The sequence below is a fragment of the Zonotrichia leucophrys genome, chromosome 1 (genome assembly GCF_028769735.1).
Source record: "Zonotrichia leucophrys gambelii isolate GWCS_2022_RI chromosome 1, RI_Zleu_2.0, whole genome shotgun sequence".
Taxonomy (NCBI): domain Eukaryota; kingdom Metazoa; phylum Chordata; class Aves; order Passeriformes; family Passerellidae; genus Zonotrichia; species Zonotrichia leucophrys.
The window spans coordinates 68309317-68326107 of NC_088169.1; the positions used below are offsets into that span (position 1 = coordinate 68309317).

Consider the following 16791-nt stretch of genomic DNA (forward strand, 5'->3'; position numbering starts at 1 on the left):
TAAATATTCATTATCTCAGTCTGTGACAGGTAAAAAACCACCATGCTTCTGGAATCAGTGAATTATTTTTAAATACTAGTATAAAGATTAAAATCCCTGTTTGGATTTTGCACATGAACTACAGATCACTGAAAGTTTCCTGTTGCACTGCAGCAAAAAAAGGAAATGTAACAAAATATTTATTTGCTGCAAAGTACAGCAAGATACTTTGGTAATCTCACAAAAATGTCATACTGGAACTTGTTACAGTGAGTTCAATTTGATCTTTTAATGTAATACAATACATTTTTATAAACTTAACATTATCATTGCAGAAGAGCATGCTAACTGAATGTTAGCAATTTATCTTTTATACATAATTATAAACTACTGTAGCTATGTATGCAGATCTCAAAATGTTAGTACATAAAATATTCATTTTCTTTATATGAGATGAGAATGAACTTAGAAGAGGTTTGAATACAAGAATGACATATTTGCTGTGCCTATTTCTCAAGAAATAATGATTTACACATTATTACCCAAGAAATCAACATTTAAATTGCAAAACTATAGTTTAAATTTACAATAAACATTATGATCAGTAATGGTGCATCAATATTCCATGAAGTTTAACCTAACCATGTTTATGCACATAAAGCCTCAAGAGTCTGCAGCAGTTTCAGCATTACTTTTTCATATTTTTTTATAAAATTGACTTAAAGGTACATCTTCCATAAATGTTTTCAGTGCAATTCTGTCAAAGAGGAAAATACAAAGTTAGCTTTCAATCATTTTATACCATAAAAAACCCTCAACAACTTGCATTTGCACTGCTGAAGCATAAGTAAGCCAGTTCTGTTGTGCCAACTATTTCAAAGTCAATTCACATCAACCATAAACTGCCTTTCTAGTCAGCATTTCCCCCACATCTATAGATATAAATGTGAAAAGCTGAATACTGGAAGAGGGGGGAAAGTTAAGATGAGGCAGAATAATCTAATTATTATAATACTTTTTCCTAGTGGTACCAAAAAAAATGAATAATGAAAAAAATTCTAAGGGTTTCTTGTTTTATTAGTGATCTTACAGTTTGGAAATTGGTGGATTTGTGGTTTAGTATTATCCTTTCCTATAATCTTTACAGGCAACCTTGCAACAATAACTTATTTAATGATGGATTATGTGAAAATGCTCCATTATTCAGTGAAATAAAATTTTCTTAGGTTAGAAATTTATTTTTCACATGTTGTCAACTGTAGGGAACCAGAGGCAGAACAGCACCTGAAATTATGATGTGTGCTTGGCTAAGCAGAGTATAACAACTGATATATTTTGGTTCAAAGACAGTTTGTAAACTGTTAAACTGTATACAGGATACTGCTCTATGTATTTTGTTTCTTTTGTTGTTTTTTTTTTTACAGATTATAACTAAAAAAAAAAAAAAAACCCACAAAAAAAAAACCGAAACAAAACAAAACAAAACCTCCAAACAAAACAAAAAAAGCCCCAACACAAACCAACCTCTCTCTATTGTAGCACAAAATAAAAACGAAGCTTCATTCAAATCTTGAATACCTTGACCATAATAATTGACAGCTGGTTATTCAACAAAAAACTTAGCTCTTCATACCAAAAAAATTTGGCTCAAAAATCAAAAACAAAACAGAAGGTACAATAAACTCTCAATAAAAGGATCTCTCATGAGACAACCTACCATATACTACTGCTAGATACGAGTTTCAAAAAAAAACATTACATCCCATTTTCAGCACATTTGTCATAAACATGCAACTTCACTATAAAATACAAAACACTTGGCTCTCAAGAACAGCTTTATAAAGACACACTGCATCAATAAAATTTCTCTTTGTGATTAACTTTACATTGTAATAAGAACTGTATTTTCACTAATGTTTATATATCAGATTTCATATTATAACGTAGTAATAATTTGCTCTTTGTGAACATCATGTTCAGAAGGAAATATCTATACACATTAACATACTAGACTATTAAAAACTCAGTTACAGAATTTTATTGATACAGTAGATTAATAAAAACTGATAGGGGAAGATAAAATGGGTAGGGTATTCAGTACATTATTTAATAACACACTTTTAAAATTAAAGTATTTTAAATCCTTTTTGAATTTTCAATGCCACTACAAGTCCAGAAAAGTCTGGCATCAATACTGAGGTGTAAAACAAAACTTCTTTCCAAATTTGCATGTCTTGTATTATTCTATCCAATATTGTTCAACTGTAAAAGAAAATAATTTAGCACCTCTGATGATAGGTAGGTGCCTGAAGGTAAACACTAGGTTATATTCATGAAGGACACAAAGACTGTTTTTTCTTCTTCTTCTTCTCCTCGACAAATAGTGGCAAAAGAATGTGGCACTATTTGTTCAACTGACTTGTTTTTCACAGTTAAATGTCAACAAGAGTACAAATACGAACACTGACAGATATTGCTTGAGATCAATTTTCAACAAACTCTGTTCTTTTTTTAAATCAATCGATCCAATAAACAGTGGGGTACTGTCAGTTTAAAGCCGCAGATAAAAGCTATACAAGCACTTTATAAGTCAGAAACATTAAAAAAAGAACTATTTACAGTTTTCTTCTTTAGTTCATATGTCTACAAAGCCAGCGCACATTACACTTCACAAAAATCCACAGTTAATGATATCAACATGTGTGTGGCTAAAGCTTGTGACCTAGGGACTGAAAATGCAGGGGCAGTAAAATAGGTTTTGTCTTCTCTTCAGCAACCCCATTTGTGCACTAACAGCTTCATTCAGTCTCAAGCTTTATATTAAAAGCATTCTTCAAAGCTTTCACCTGGAAGGCTGGTAACTACATGCTCACTCATCGTCTTTCCCTTTTGGAAGTTCTGCGACGGACCTATTTGGAGAAAAGATATGTGAAACGTTTTTTACAGAAAAAAAAAAGAAAGAGAAAAATTCAAGAACAAATACATTTTATAATGGAAAAATGCTCAGGCTTACTCAATGTTTGAGTATCCACATGCAGTGTCATTCATTACTCATTTGGTCACAAGTACAAGTCTCAGTCAATGACCAACTCCATTTACTGAGCCTGCATGCTTAATGGAATTCACAACAATGCAGTTTCCTTTCTCAGGGTTTTCATACCACCCTCAGATGCTCCAATCACCAGATTTATCCAAAAGTGTGAAGGCATTCTCAGTTTTAGTGTGACTACTAATATTGCCAATGTATTTGTATGAAATAAAGATAAAAGCAAACTCATTTTAACATATGCTGGTAAGAGGAAGAGATAGTTTAGGATTCTGTTCCAAGACTCCATGCTTATTTTGCAGTACTATTCATTCTGTGTGTCTGTTTTGCATTGTAGGAGCTGCTGGGGGTCGCACGTTTGGGACGGATGGAGATGAGATTTTTTTGAAGCTAAGTCGTATAACTTGCAGTTTATTGCAAAGGGCGTGGGTGAAGGGCCCTGCTGGGAGCTGCCAGCACAGCTCAGAGCAGGCCGAGAGAAGAGATGCTTGAAGTGTAAGAGAGTTAAAGACAAAGGCTTAAGAGCAGAGAGCATGTAAGAAGGAGGGGGTGAAGAAGTGCAGAGGAGAAGACAAAGAGAGAAAAGGGCGCAAGGAAGAGCGCGGGACAAAAGGAGAGAGAGTGAGAAGAGATAAGAGAGCAAAGAGATAAGAGTGCAAAAAGAGCGAAGTTCTCGTTACAATACAATAAATCATCTTCAGTGTTGAATATTCAGATTCTCATTAACCAATCTACTACAGCATGCATATCCTATAACATTTCTATACAACCTATAAGAATCACTACATTACTATATGTGTTTTAAACCCTAAATCTTATTCTTTGGGCCCCATCTGCCAAGCTGCAGGGCTTGCTCTGACTCTTAGGCTTGCTTGCTTGCAGAGGGAATTGTTTCTTCTAGGGGGAATTACATTCAGCTGGTCACATCATTGTTTTTTAGCAACTAAGGCATCTCAAAGTTTGCTTTCATTTCAATCTCGCTTATAGTTTCTATATTCTCAAACTCTTTTGCCAGGCAGTCATATTTATAAGGCTTTCTTGTTTCATCCTCCCCAACATTGTATAAAGAAGCTTTATTCATTATTAAAATCTAGAGGAGAAGAATTGCAGGAGTTACCTGGAAAATAATTCCCATTAGATGCTACATAATTCTGGCATACAGATAGGAAATGCTACACAGGACAGAAACTTGAAGATACTTGATAAAAATTATATTTTCTAAGAAATGCAGCTTCTCTAGGAAACTACAGTGCAGCTCCACTACACAACAGTGGAGGCTGACAACCACCCCATTCATTTTAAAGGAGGAAGGTTAAGTTCTAAAAACAAGAAATCATTCTAAGAAGAGAGGCCATTGCCTGATCATCAATACACAGAGAACACCCCAAAGACTCACAAAGAAAAGCTCAGGCATTTCTCTTACATTGATTGTGGAAACTTCCTCTTCTTCCATTACTTCTTCCTGGGGAATATCATCACTGACAGGTGAACTGCTCTGAAACACATCCATCTCTTCACTGGATTCATTCTCTTTACTGGCTGCTTGTTTGGAACGCCCTGCACGGCTACAATGAGAAGAAGAATAAAGATCAGCTTCACAGCACCTGTACATCTATAATATGTATGTATAAACTGTATAACAGAGCAAACATTCTAGTTTACAAAAACAGCAACGTTACCATTTCATGTTATATAATGCTGCTGTCTTTTACACCTGTCTAGTTCATCATGCACAGAACTGAAGTGAAACTAGGAGGCTGGACAACACCATTTGAAAACAAAATTGTTCCACAATAGAGGCCCAGGAACACAAAGCTGAACAATTTTGCCTCTACAGACATGGCAGATTTTTCTCTTCAGTGCTATGATACAGGCCAAAATAGGTTGACACAACACTAACCAGTGAACAGGAAAAGCCAAACAGCCAGAGACTGAATACCGTTTGCTAGTTTTCTCTCTATTCAATTTCATGAACAGATGTACTCTACTTCTGCAAGACTTCTTACACAACAAATCTGAATAATTACATCTATGTTTCTTCAGACCTAGAAGAACCCATATTACTACCCATGAAATTAACACCTAAAATGCAAATCGTCCAAGCTATTTAGGGATAACCAGTGTAACAATACCTTAATCAGGATAATCAAGAACAATCAGTCAACAATACCTTAAACTGCCTGTGTTGGTTATGGGATTTGTGACACAAGCAGAAAGCACTCATTTGCTTAAAAGGAGAATTAGCCAACACTCCTTGCCTTTAAAAAAAGCCAACTACAAATGTATCCAAAACTCCACAGTTGCACCTACAATACAGTAGCACAATTCAGAATCAAATCACTGAATCATCCCATTTAACTACAGGTGCAGTCTTGGTGCACCCAAAGTTGGTGACGTTTTGATTGAAATGAAACCAGAAACTCAGTTCGAGGCACACAACAGACTTCGATCTCCAGTGGGGGCACAGATCCAAAACAATCGTACTCTGATGCTATCACATCGTGAAAGTGGTAGGAATTTTCAACCCTGAAAACCACTAAAATTCAGACAAAATAAAATCTCTCAATTGCACAGCAATTATAGTATTTCCAAACCAAGCAACTTGCCATCCCTAAACAAAAATTAGCCCAACTTGAGTCCTCCAAGACTGGTAGAAGCAACAGAATTTAAAAGGAAGCAGATGAATGATTCACAGGCTAGGTTCTTCCTTTCATATATCACAAAAATAAGCCTGTTCACATGTGCTAATTGGTAACCCAATTTGCTATCAGAAATAGGTTATACACTACCACCCACAGGATACATTATCACCTCATACACAAAATCCCAAATTCTTATGCCAAATCCACTCCCAAGGAGCACAGAAAGCTTTCAGCATTTGGTATAAATATATTTATCTTGCAGAACACAATGCTGGCTCAGTCTATCAACTTCCTTCAGTGAAAACTGATGTAGATGAGGGAGAAAGGCTTAACTACAATGCACTATGAAGACTGAGAAATGGCTACTGTCTCACCTTTTTCTTGCAGATTTGGAAAAAGAACAGTCAAAATATGAGTGGTCTGATAAAACAAACAAACACAACCCCATTTTTATTTTTTAAATGAAATCTAGAATAGATCCAACAACTTTGAACCCTGACAGCTGACAGGAACAATGTAGATCCATGTGAATGAGAGCTATGCTGGTTACTGATTGTGGGTAGTGATATAGTTTACTGTCTGCTAAAAATGGAGTAAAGAAACATACCAATTTCACAGAGAAAAGTTATTTAAGTATTTAGTAAAAGGCATGTTTGACAAACACCACATAGCACATCACCCAACAATAACTTGTTGGTTTGTCTTCCCTGCATGGCAGAAGCAGTTTCCAGCTCTTGTTCTACCTCACGAGTGGTAGTGACTTCTGGAGTAAGCAGCCAGTGTTGGTCCTATGTTTCTGGTTACAGAGTAAGGGAGAAGCACAGGTCTGACCTGAGGCAGGGAAACTGGAAAGGTCAGGATGGATTGCATGCAATATGCCAGATCATGTGATCCAGAGTGAGCCCAGAATTTGAAATGAGGGCACGAGCTTGTTCAGGCAAGGTTCTCCTGTAGGGAAGATCCCTGCTTTAAGGCAAGTCAGTACACTACACTTCCAGAGGAAGAGCAATGTGATGCTAAGCCCAAAAGCCAGAAAGACAACAGAGATATTCAACAGCGTCAGACAGTAGATGTCCCCAAGTGGCGACCCAAGGAATTTATATCAGGTTTTAGAAAAGTAAATATTCTCCATGAGCTGCAGTTTGAGACAAGTGGTCACATAACCCCTTGTGCACCTCTGCTTACATATATTATCTATACATGTACAGAAAAGTACAGATACCTGTATTTTCCTATAGCAGGCACAAAAAAATAAAGCTAGCCAACAACAAGTTTACCTTCATTTGAGAACTTAATGCACTTCAGAATTTTCAGAAGCTACTACCCTTCACTGATCACAACACATCTTTCCCACATGAAAATTATTTAAGTGGATAGTAAGAAGGCCACAAATTAGAAAGTGAACATTAATTTAAGGAGAATCAGCATAAACTTAATTCTCCACAATTCTGTTTCACCATAGTAACAATTTGATTCTTCCCCGCTATCTGAAACAAACAAGGCCACTTTCCTCTCCCCTAAGTCCTATTAAAGCCCTATCTTCAAGGCCTCTGTATGCTTTACTGACTTTTCTCTCGAAAAAGCAAAGCTACACACATGATACCTGAGCACATTAAAATTATTTAAAGCCTCCTGCTCTGTTGCGAGATGTCCTAGGAGAAGCAGCTAAGGAAAACATTTTAGAAATAACAATAGCAATTTATTTTCTTAACTGTCAACTACAGCATTCCAAAGTATTTTCAGTAAAGGCTTGCTTAGGGGCACAGAGGCATTATTTAATTTTCACTAAACACAAATTTAGAGGACTTACACTTTTTTTTGCTGTGCTGGTGGTGTTTGTGATGACCTTCCTCGTCTTTTCTGTGGCGTAGACTGTGCTGATTCAACTGTACTAGTTTCAGATGGTTCTGCTCTGTTTTGAGGAAGACCCAAATTGCAAAGCATCAAATTATAACTAATGTCCAAAGATAAAAAACACACAGCTTACAAGAAAATGGACTTACCTCTGCTGTGTTCTTTTTGATGTCCTGTTTTGCCTGCCTTTTGGTTTTTGTTCAATATTTTCAGTTTGCCTTTCTTCCTCCTCCTCCTCCTCTTCCACTGCAGCTGCTGGCGGTTGTTTTTTTTTGCTCCTTTTTGATGACTTTGCCACTGGTTCTTCCTTTGGTGCTGTCCCATTATTTGTTCTGGTAGGGCGTCCTCTCCTCCCTTTCTTTGGTGGACTGTTCTGTTCATCCTCACTTTCTATCACATCTTCTTTTAGCCTTTTTTCCTCTTGCCATTGTGTTTCATCAGCTTCTGATACAACTGCAGGTCTCTTCCTTCCCCGTTGACTACCTCTAAGCTTCTGCTCTTGACCCACTTTATTCAGGTCATCTATGCTTAGCTTTTCTTCTGAATCTGTGATAGTGGCTTTCTTCCTTCCTCTAGGCTTCTCCAACTCTGACTGAAAAGGCAAGATTGCACCATTAAATTAAAAAATTAAGCTGCCATATTAACAGTCACATGTAGAAGCTTCCTCCAACAAGACAGTCTTCAAAGTACACAAGTTGTCTCAGATTGTTTACCGTATGCATTTCAAAAACACTTGCAAAAATATAAACACACACCTACATATAAAATACCAGACAATGGAGACAGATTATTTGAAAGGTAAGTAGTTAAAACCCTGAAGTGTGTAAGGCCTTCCTCATTTGTATCCTCTGCTGCATCCAACACAGTAGGACAGAACATCCATAACTGCATTTCTATCTAACAGGAAAACAAAGACAGAGAAGATGGGAATTGCCAACTTGTGCCTCCAGCTCTTGTGAGCTGCAGGGTGCTTATGCCTGGCTCCTGTGCCAGCACTGGCAAGGCACTAATACAGAGAAGACAGTGGGCAACCAGACTTTACAACCATAGAAGGAAGCACAGGAATTAGTGGTAGCTGCCAAGTCACTATTGTCAGAGCTGTACCAACATTTGCTCCGAGCAGCAAAACAACCCTTAAACACTCAAGCCTTAAAACAAACAGCTTGGATCAGAAGGGACCTCTGATGATCATCTCATTCCAACCACCCTGCCATGGGCAGGGACACCTTTCACTAGACCAGGTTGTTCAAAGCCCCATCCAACCTGGCCCTGAACATCTCCAATGACAGGGCATCTACAACTCATCTGGGCAACCTGTTCCAGTGTCCCACCATCCTCACTGTAAACAATCCCTTTCTTATGTCCAATCTAAACCTCACCTCTTTTGGTTTAAGACTGCTCCCCCCTGTCTCATTACTACAGGACAAGTCAAAAGTCTCTCTCCATCTTTTTTACGTGCCCCTGTCGTATTGGAAGGCTGCAATAAGGTCTTCCCAGAGCCTTCTCCGCTTCAAGCTAAACAATCCCAAGTCTCCCAGCCTTTCTTCTTAGCAGAGGTGTTCTAGCCCTCTGATCATTCCAGTGGCATTTCTCTCTGGGTCTGCTCTAACAGATCCATGTCTGTCTTCTAATGGGGACCTATAGCTGGACACAGCACTCCAGATGAGTGTCCCAAGAGACATCAAGAATCCCCTCCTTGCCCCCACTGGACAATCTCCTTTTGATCAGCCCAGGACATAGTTGGCTTTTGGGCTGTGAGCACACAGGCTGGCTCGTGTCTTGTTTCTCATACATGACTGACCCTGAGAGTCCTTCTCTGCAGGGCTGCTCTCAACCCCTTCATCCCTCAGCCTGTATGACTACTGAGGATTGCCTGGAGCCAGGTGCAGGACGTTGTACTTGGAGCTTTTGAACCTCCTGATGTTCCCCTGGGCCCAATCCTCAAACCTGTCAAGGTTCCACTGGATGGCAGCCCTTTCTCTTAACATATCAACAAAGGTAGAACCCCTTCTGAATCATAAGGTTTGAAACGTATTCATAGAAACTATTCCTTTTTCTCTCCATGCTCTAGTTCTCTGAAGAGCACAGTAAAGAGCCATAGACAGTGCAAAGATTTCTGTAAGCAGCTGCTAGGGCAATATTGCCCCAACCAACCCTCAGAAAAATAAAAGCAGAAAATATTACCTATGCACCATTTAATGGGTGACTCTTTCATTTCACATCCTGAAATTATCCAAAAGTCCAAATATTTACACTATTTCTGTTTCAAACAACAAACCAATGTTTGTTTCATAGTAACACTACTGTATTTCAACACATTAGTATTTACCACGTTAAAATTTCATCTACATAAACAGAGATAGATCATTTAAAATATGAATGAAGATTTTTTCCCTGTACATCTGCCTTATGACATAACATACAGGTCAGCTTACATATTCATTCATGTTTCCATTTTAACCAAAAACTTTTTTCAAGAAAAGCAGAAACAAAATCTAGGAAGGATATGAGGGTAAAAAGGAAAAGAAATTGAAGGACAAAAAATTACCCTAGAAGAAAATAAGAAAAATGTTTGAACAATGATGACATCTCCTGTCAGTTCATTTCTTCAGTGACATTCTCGTTATTCCCCACTTTATTTGCTTTTGCAGATGCACATCTGTCACTGCAGCTCCTTTTAGCCAGTAAGTAACTGCTGCCAATTCTCAAAGTAAAATTTCTCCCTGGGGCTAAACAGTGTCCCACAGCCTTATAACTAAGGTGTTAATCTGTTAATCTAAGGTGTAAATCTAGACAAATATCCTGAAGAGCGATATCTTTAGAACATGGACCTTCTGCTATGCAATGAAAATCCTGCTTCTCAGGTAATGCTTGCTGTAATCTGCTCCCCATGTCCAAAAAACCAAAAATGTATTCTGAATCCACCATCTTGAGCAACTTGTTTACAGATTTGAAGTGGAATGATCCTCTCAAAAGTATTCAAGACACTGACCTGTATTTGCTTTATCACTGAGCTTTCTCAGTAGTTACCATTTCAACTAATGCTTCTAAACATGAATTGCATGCCAGGAGCTGTCTGGACTCTCACACTTTAGGGTTCACAGAAGTGTTTTGTGGGTTTTTTTGACAAGAGATTCCAGATTTTTCTTATTTAGTTATAAACTGGTTTGCTTTTCCCATAGTATATTATAGTTACTTATACTTCAAGACAAGCAAAAGTTCTGGAATTTTTACTAGTCAGTAGCTTATGTCCCAACCAACCTAGAAAAATGCACCAGAATGACATAATGAGAGAAAAGAGAAATGTCAGAGACAGTAAAAAGAAATAAAGCAGCGGTGACATCAGATACAGGACATGTTTAATGCAGCCTAGAAAATCCAATTCTAGCAAATCTGATCTTATTACTTTCTCATGCATATCCCAAATACTACAAAATTTACAGACTGTCATCTGCTATTAAGGAACAAAGAAGTGAAACTTACTAGTGGTAAGGGAAATTCTTATTATTTCATCTGACCTGCATTTAGAATTACAATACAATTATAATTTTCTTCTGTGGTTTATTTTTCTGTATTCTGATACAGGTATAAATACTGCTTAAGGTAATATTTAGCCAGCTTGCAGCTTCTTTTACATATGAAAGTACTACATCTGAGTGAGATGTTTTATATCCTCATTAGGAACCTTTCTTATTACTGAACTACAGATAGATACATATATATATCTCCATTGGTAAGAATTAGTAAGAGAATTACCACTCTCCTAAGCCTCTGTAACCTCAGGGACATGATTTCAAGGTGGACTTCACTCTTCCAAGTTAATGGCCGGATTAATGACCTTTAAAGGTCTTTTGCAACCTATATGACTCTATGAGAAACAGAACCTTTTTTTTCATTGTATTTTCATATCCAACTCTAAACACATTTTCCAGTAGTTTAAAATATCAGCTCAGTTTCATGTTTCAACATATTTTTTAATTATCTCAAATATCATCACATGAATCTTAACAGCTCACCCTTACAAGATCAGAGTCGTCCCTTTTGTCAGTTTTCTTTCCTGGTAAGGGTGAAGCCAGTGTGAATTCTTCATTTTCACTGTGGTCCATTTCAGTACTGTCAAGCCTAGGATGAATAAATATATATTTCCCCCATTGGTATAATACATTGGGCAATCATTAAAAAAATACTAAGGACAACAAGTTTCATTAAAAAAATCTATTAATAAACCAAGAACAATTTGGCAGAAGGAACCTTTCACTTGTGGGTACTACAGATATCAAGTGTCACAAGCCACATCCTTTAAGTCTCAAGACAAATGTTTGGATCAAAACCACGTTCAATTTTCTTTTTTCACTGGGAAAGATAAGCAGCCTTTTTAAACAGAAGAGTGTGAGTTGCAAGAGATTTGTTTGCATACAATTGCCTACACTTTCCCATAGCCATCAAAGACTCCCACAGACAGACCAGCCAAAGAACACACATCTTCCTATGGTGAGGTTTAGGCAATAAAACAGGAATTCAAATTTCCCTCTGCTTTTTGCAGCAGCAATTTCATTTTTAGTTCAGTTTCTACAAATGTAAGCATGGACAATATTTCCACGCTTTTTTCCACACAATTTACATATGCCTCCTGCATATGTAAAACACCAAGACCCACAGATAAAAGGTAATGCACAAAAGCCAATGCACAAGTCATTTAATTTCATCTGTAGAAGCAAGACTTTTAAATACCAGTGCATGTTTTTTAATGAAAAGAAACACGCTATGTGTGGAAATGAAAAGTGGTACTGAAACACACAAACTCAACTCCTTGGCCTGGGCACTGCACAGTGAGTAAAAGATGTTCTGTCACTCCTACAGATGTACAATCTGTATTAACTGGGATGTAATGGGAAGCTCAGGTTTTATACATCCTCTCAAAAGAAGCAAATCTGCCTGTACATATTCAGACAGACTAAACTGGAAATATCGTGCATCCTGAATCCTTCCCATCTCTTCTCTTTGTCTTTGGCATCTCCACCCAAAACACTAATCCCTTAAACTTCAGTGAACTGGGGAGATCATGAAGATGACAGAACATGTTAGGCTGTGAGTGCAGCATTTTTTAAAATTTGATGTCAGATTCATTTTGCTGGATACAGAGAAGAACTGGAGTCCTAGAACCTGTCATTAGCCAGTAATACAGTGCAGCATGTGAACCTGCATGACATGTATGAAATAAGCCTTTCTGCAGACTTTCCAGTGGAGAAATATTTCTTGTAAAACACTGCACTACATTTAAAATTAATACTATATATTGAATAGTCACAGCAGTACCAAATGAGAACTCTTAAATTCAAACACAACATTTCCTAAGTCTTGAAAGAATGTGAAACAGTAGAAAAAATACAAATAGTGAAGGTTATACAATCTCTCACTGTCCATGAAAAAAAAAAAAACAAACTAGTGACAATACGACTTTCAGTTAAAAGAAAAAAATGAACATAAGATACATAAACTGATGGATAACCTACAAAATTGGTACAAAATTAGCCATAATTTTAAAGACAGATAACTAGAAGATGACATATAGCGTTACAGCACACTCATCTCTCCATCACTAAGCTAACCTAAAATCCAAAAATATTTGTCTGCAAAGTCCAGCAAAGTGCAGTACTCAAGGAGTCATGCAGGACCACTACAAAGGTCTACCAGTCCTTCCTGGGTGGGATGTGTTTGTAGCATTACAGCCAGGTTCCCAGGGACTGCAGCTGTGTGTACACACACACACATACACACCTGTGTACATATATACATGTGGGGGGATATAGCTATCTACCTAAAACACACCACAAAAAACCCCAACCCTGCCCTCAAAAAAGTTAAAATATATGATGCTTTCCTTTTCTCCTTCAGCCAATTCTGGATGTAATTTGATTCTGCAGTTTGGGGGGTTTTTGTTTTGTTTTTTGGGGTTTTTTTGTTATTTTTTGTTCTTGTTTGTTTTTTGGTGGGTTTTTGTTTGGTTGGTTTTTGTTGTTTTGGGATTTTCTAAAATTTATTTCTGGAGTTAGAAAGCCATATTCATGGTTTCAGTTATACCAATTTAACTTTACTTCAATGTAAGATAAAAGAATTCTGTCTTTTACTTAGAAAACATTATAGAAGTATTCAAGGTTTCCATTACAAATATTTGAAATATCAAAGATCCTTTGTTGTCTACCAACCTCCCTTTGATCCTTCCCGGAGAGCTTGGATTTGAACTGCTGCTGGCATTGCTTACAGTTTCCATTCGTGAAGATTTGGATTGAGACTGCTTGCCTGCTGACGAAAGAGGCTTATTAACTGCTCCAAGAACATTGGCTGCTTTGGGCTGAAACCAAAAATATAGTTCCTTTATTTTAAGCTACACGTTCAGATATTGTTAACATGTACTATGCTTAAAATAGTCACAGATTTCACTTTCTGCAATCATTATGTTAATTTTAACACAAAGTGATAAACATTTTCGTATGAAGGCTACAACAGACACCAGAAGGAAGCTGAGGGAGCTGCAATCAAAGAAGTAGCTGCCACCAAAGCTGGTATTCTTCTCTCTAGCCTTGGATTCTGTCCTCCTCTCATTGGAAGTGCTGTGTGCTCACTGGACCATGCAGTCAAGCACTGTGTCACTGTGCTTTCTGCTGATTTATCTACCTGAACCAGCTCCCCATCCGCATTAGAAAAGCACCTGGCCCAGCAAAGCAGAAACAGCAGCACAAGGGCCCTTTCAGCAAAGGAGACATTACTGGCAACCACACCAGTCTCAACAGGGAATAAATGAGAATCTCAAAAGTCAAATACTGTGGAGAAAATTCTGATACTTCTTGCACAGATTTAAAAGTGTTAGGCTTTTATTAAGTGCCACAATTTCCAGACACTGGTGAGCTTCAGGTTATTAATTTAACTGGATTATCTTACAGACCTGCCAACCACCTCCAGCTCATACTAACTTTTGAGAGAGCTGAAAGAGTTCAATTATTCCTAAAGAGAATGCCAAACACCCATGTACAAAAATTTTGAGTTAAAGACCATTCCCTGCATCTCTCATTATCCATCTTCTCCTTCAATATTAGATTCTAACTATATCTGCAGTTAGTGACAGCTACAAAAAGTTCAACATGCATATCATATCAGCCTTGGGTGTTTCTTTTTTCAGAGCTACAGACCATGGAAGTTCTGGTTATACTTTTATAGCCAGAGGGAATTTTACACTTAGAAAGATTCATTCTGCACCGAGCACAAAAAAAAATAGCATATGCTTTCCAAAAATAAACCTTAGAGAACTAAATCCAGCTTAACAATTTACTTCTATTAGTTTAGAACTAAATGTTAATCAGTGTATGCTGAAAGAGCTCAAAAGCAAAGAGATTTTCAAATTCACACCCAACTGGATTTTCTGCTGAGGAGGGACTAAGAGGGCCTGCACAGAGAGCTCCTCCCTTCCAGAGAATCTACACTCAAAGCCTTCCTGCCCTCATTGTTATCTGCTTATATCCACTCCACTAACATTCACCCAAGCCAGTCTTCCCCTTGCAAAAATAAGACAACCCAGACCAACTTTCATTTCATGCTCCTCCCATGATAGTGAAGAAACTGAAAATTTTTGTGGTCAAATACACCTCTCCTGTTACAAAGTGTCAAAACAATACAAGAAGAGCTAGAGTACTCAGCACTAGAAATTTAAATAATATAAAAGTTAACTTATGGTTCAAAAGAATTTCAATGATGATATATTCCAATCCATAGATGTTAACTTTCAATTTCTCAAAGAGAAATCTGCTTCTTTTCCTAGCTTGCACTCCTCTTTTATTATTAAGTTACTATCTGACAGTTAATGCTTCATTAGCAAAGTTAAGAGTAATGAAGATTTCTTTCTTTCACAAGGTAACAAATTAATGTTCTTTGTCATCTGGAACAGGATGCATTAATCCAGATGAAAACCACAGTTTGTCACTTCCTTTACCAGATATTAATTTTATCCTAAAGAGTACCTGGGTTTAGTTTTAGTGAAGAAAGAACACTGCCACCATTCAATAGAATGCATATTCTGAAGGAACAAATTAGCAAAACTATAGAACAGTCAGTTATCTTATAAGGTACTGTAAAATGGTATTCAGCTTTGCCAAACATTAATGATGTGACTTTTAAAATTATTTCTGTTAGAGTTTTTCACAGCTGCCACTTTGTCTGCAACATTGGAGTCTTCAGCAGTCTAAAAAGGTTAACCATTTTGTCAACTTGACAAATATTATGGGTGATATTGGGGTGGTTTTGGATCCTCTCCTTCTAAAGGCAACAACAGGCTTTGCCCATTGTGGCCACCACCTAGTATAGACTGCAGCAGTTTTCCTTTCACCCATCTCTTTCTCTATACCTAGAAACAACTGGTTCTCTTAAACATAGTGATTAGTTAATTACATGCTAGTTTTCTTCAAAAAACAAAACCACCAAAAAAACCCACAAACAAAGCAAACAAAACTGTCACTCCAAAAACAAAGACAAACCAGAACACAGAAACATAGCACTAAACCTCAACCCCCCATACCATACCTACCTTTCCAGGGGTGAAAAAAGACTTCATTTCCGGAGGAAGATAATTTTTGGTGTTACTGAAATTCTGTAAAAAAAGGGGGTGGGGGCAATTACAGCAATAATCAGCGAACAAGAGATAAACATTCTGGAGCTTGTACTGAAAGATTTAATTTACATCATTTATGCTTTTGATTTTTTAAACTAGAACAGTAATGTGGGAGTAGGAGGGAAGAGAAATTGGTGTCTGCACATGTATATATTTATGAAAACATATACATACATACATTTTCAACACACATTTTCATGTAAGAGGGAGAAGTCTGAAGATACAAGAAATATTTAAGAGAAACAACTGTGAATTACAACTAGCAAATATTTAAACAGACTTATCTCAAGAAAAATTAAATGCCAAAATATACCTTGTCAGGTTGAGTAAAATATCTGGCTGGAAGTACAGGGTCTTTAGGGGATTCCAAACTGTATGTTGTACTCTTTGACATAATGATATTCATTGCTACATCACAGACTGTATATAGTTTCTGTAAACAATAAAATTTAAAAACCAGTTCATTGAAAATCTTGAAAAAAGACAGTGTACCTTTCATGCACAGGACCACAAGAAATCACAGTTTAAAAGCAATCATCTTAAATATTTAACACTAGCCTGCATCTTAAACAGTGTCTCTCAGGATACTGAAATACAGATGGTAAAAGCAA

At 37.1% G+C, this 16791-nt stretch overlaps 1 protein-coding gene across 3 annotated transcripts in view; it reads right to left on the reverse strand.

Annotated features, from left to right (window-relative positions):
• Positions 1–253: 253 nt before the first annotated feature.
• The window catches only part of PDS5B (PDS5 cohesin associated factor B), a 101913-nt gene continuing 85375 nt past the window's right edge, over positions 254–16791 (reverse strand). Inside the window, exons 28-35 of one of the 3 annotated variants that reach the window (XM_064716330.1) lie at positions 16494–16613; positions 16097–16159; positions 13728–13873; positions 11544–11643; positions 7671–8113; positions 7478–7579; positions 4449–4590; positions 254–2888 (exon numbers count right to left, since the gene is read on the reverse strand). In XM_064716330.1, coding sequence (XP_064572400.1) covers positions 2853–2888; positions 4449–4590; positions 7478–7579; positions 7671–8113; positions 11544–11643; positions 13728–13873; positions 16097–16159; positions 16494–16613 — 1152 coding nt within the window. In that variant the 3' untranslated portion in view covers positions 254–2852. Of the gene's footprint in view, positions 2889–4448; positions 4591–7477; positions 7580–7670; positions 8114–11537; positions 11644–13727; positions 13874–16096; positions 16160–16493; positions 16614–16791 lie in introns of all 3 variants that reach the window. The other 2 variants (XM_064716322.1, XM_064716336.1) reach the window with 2 other exon arrangements.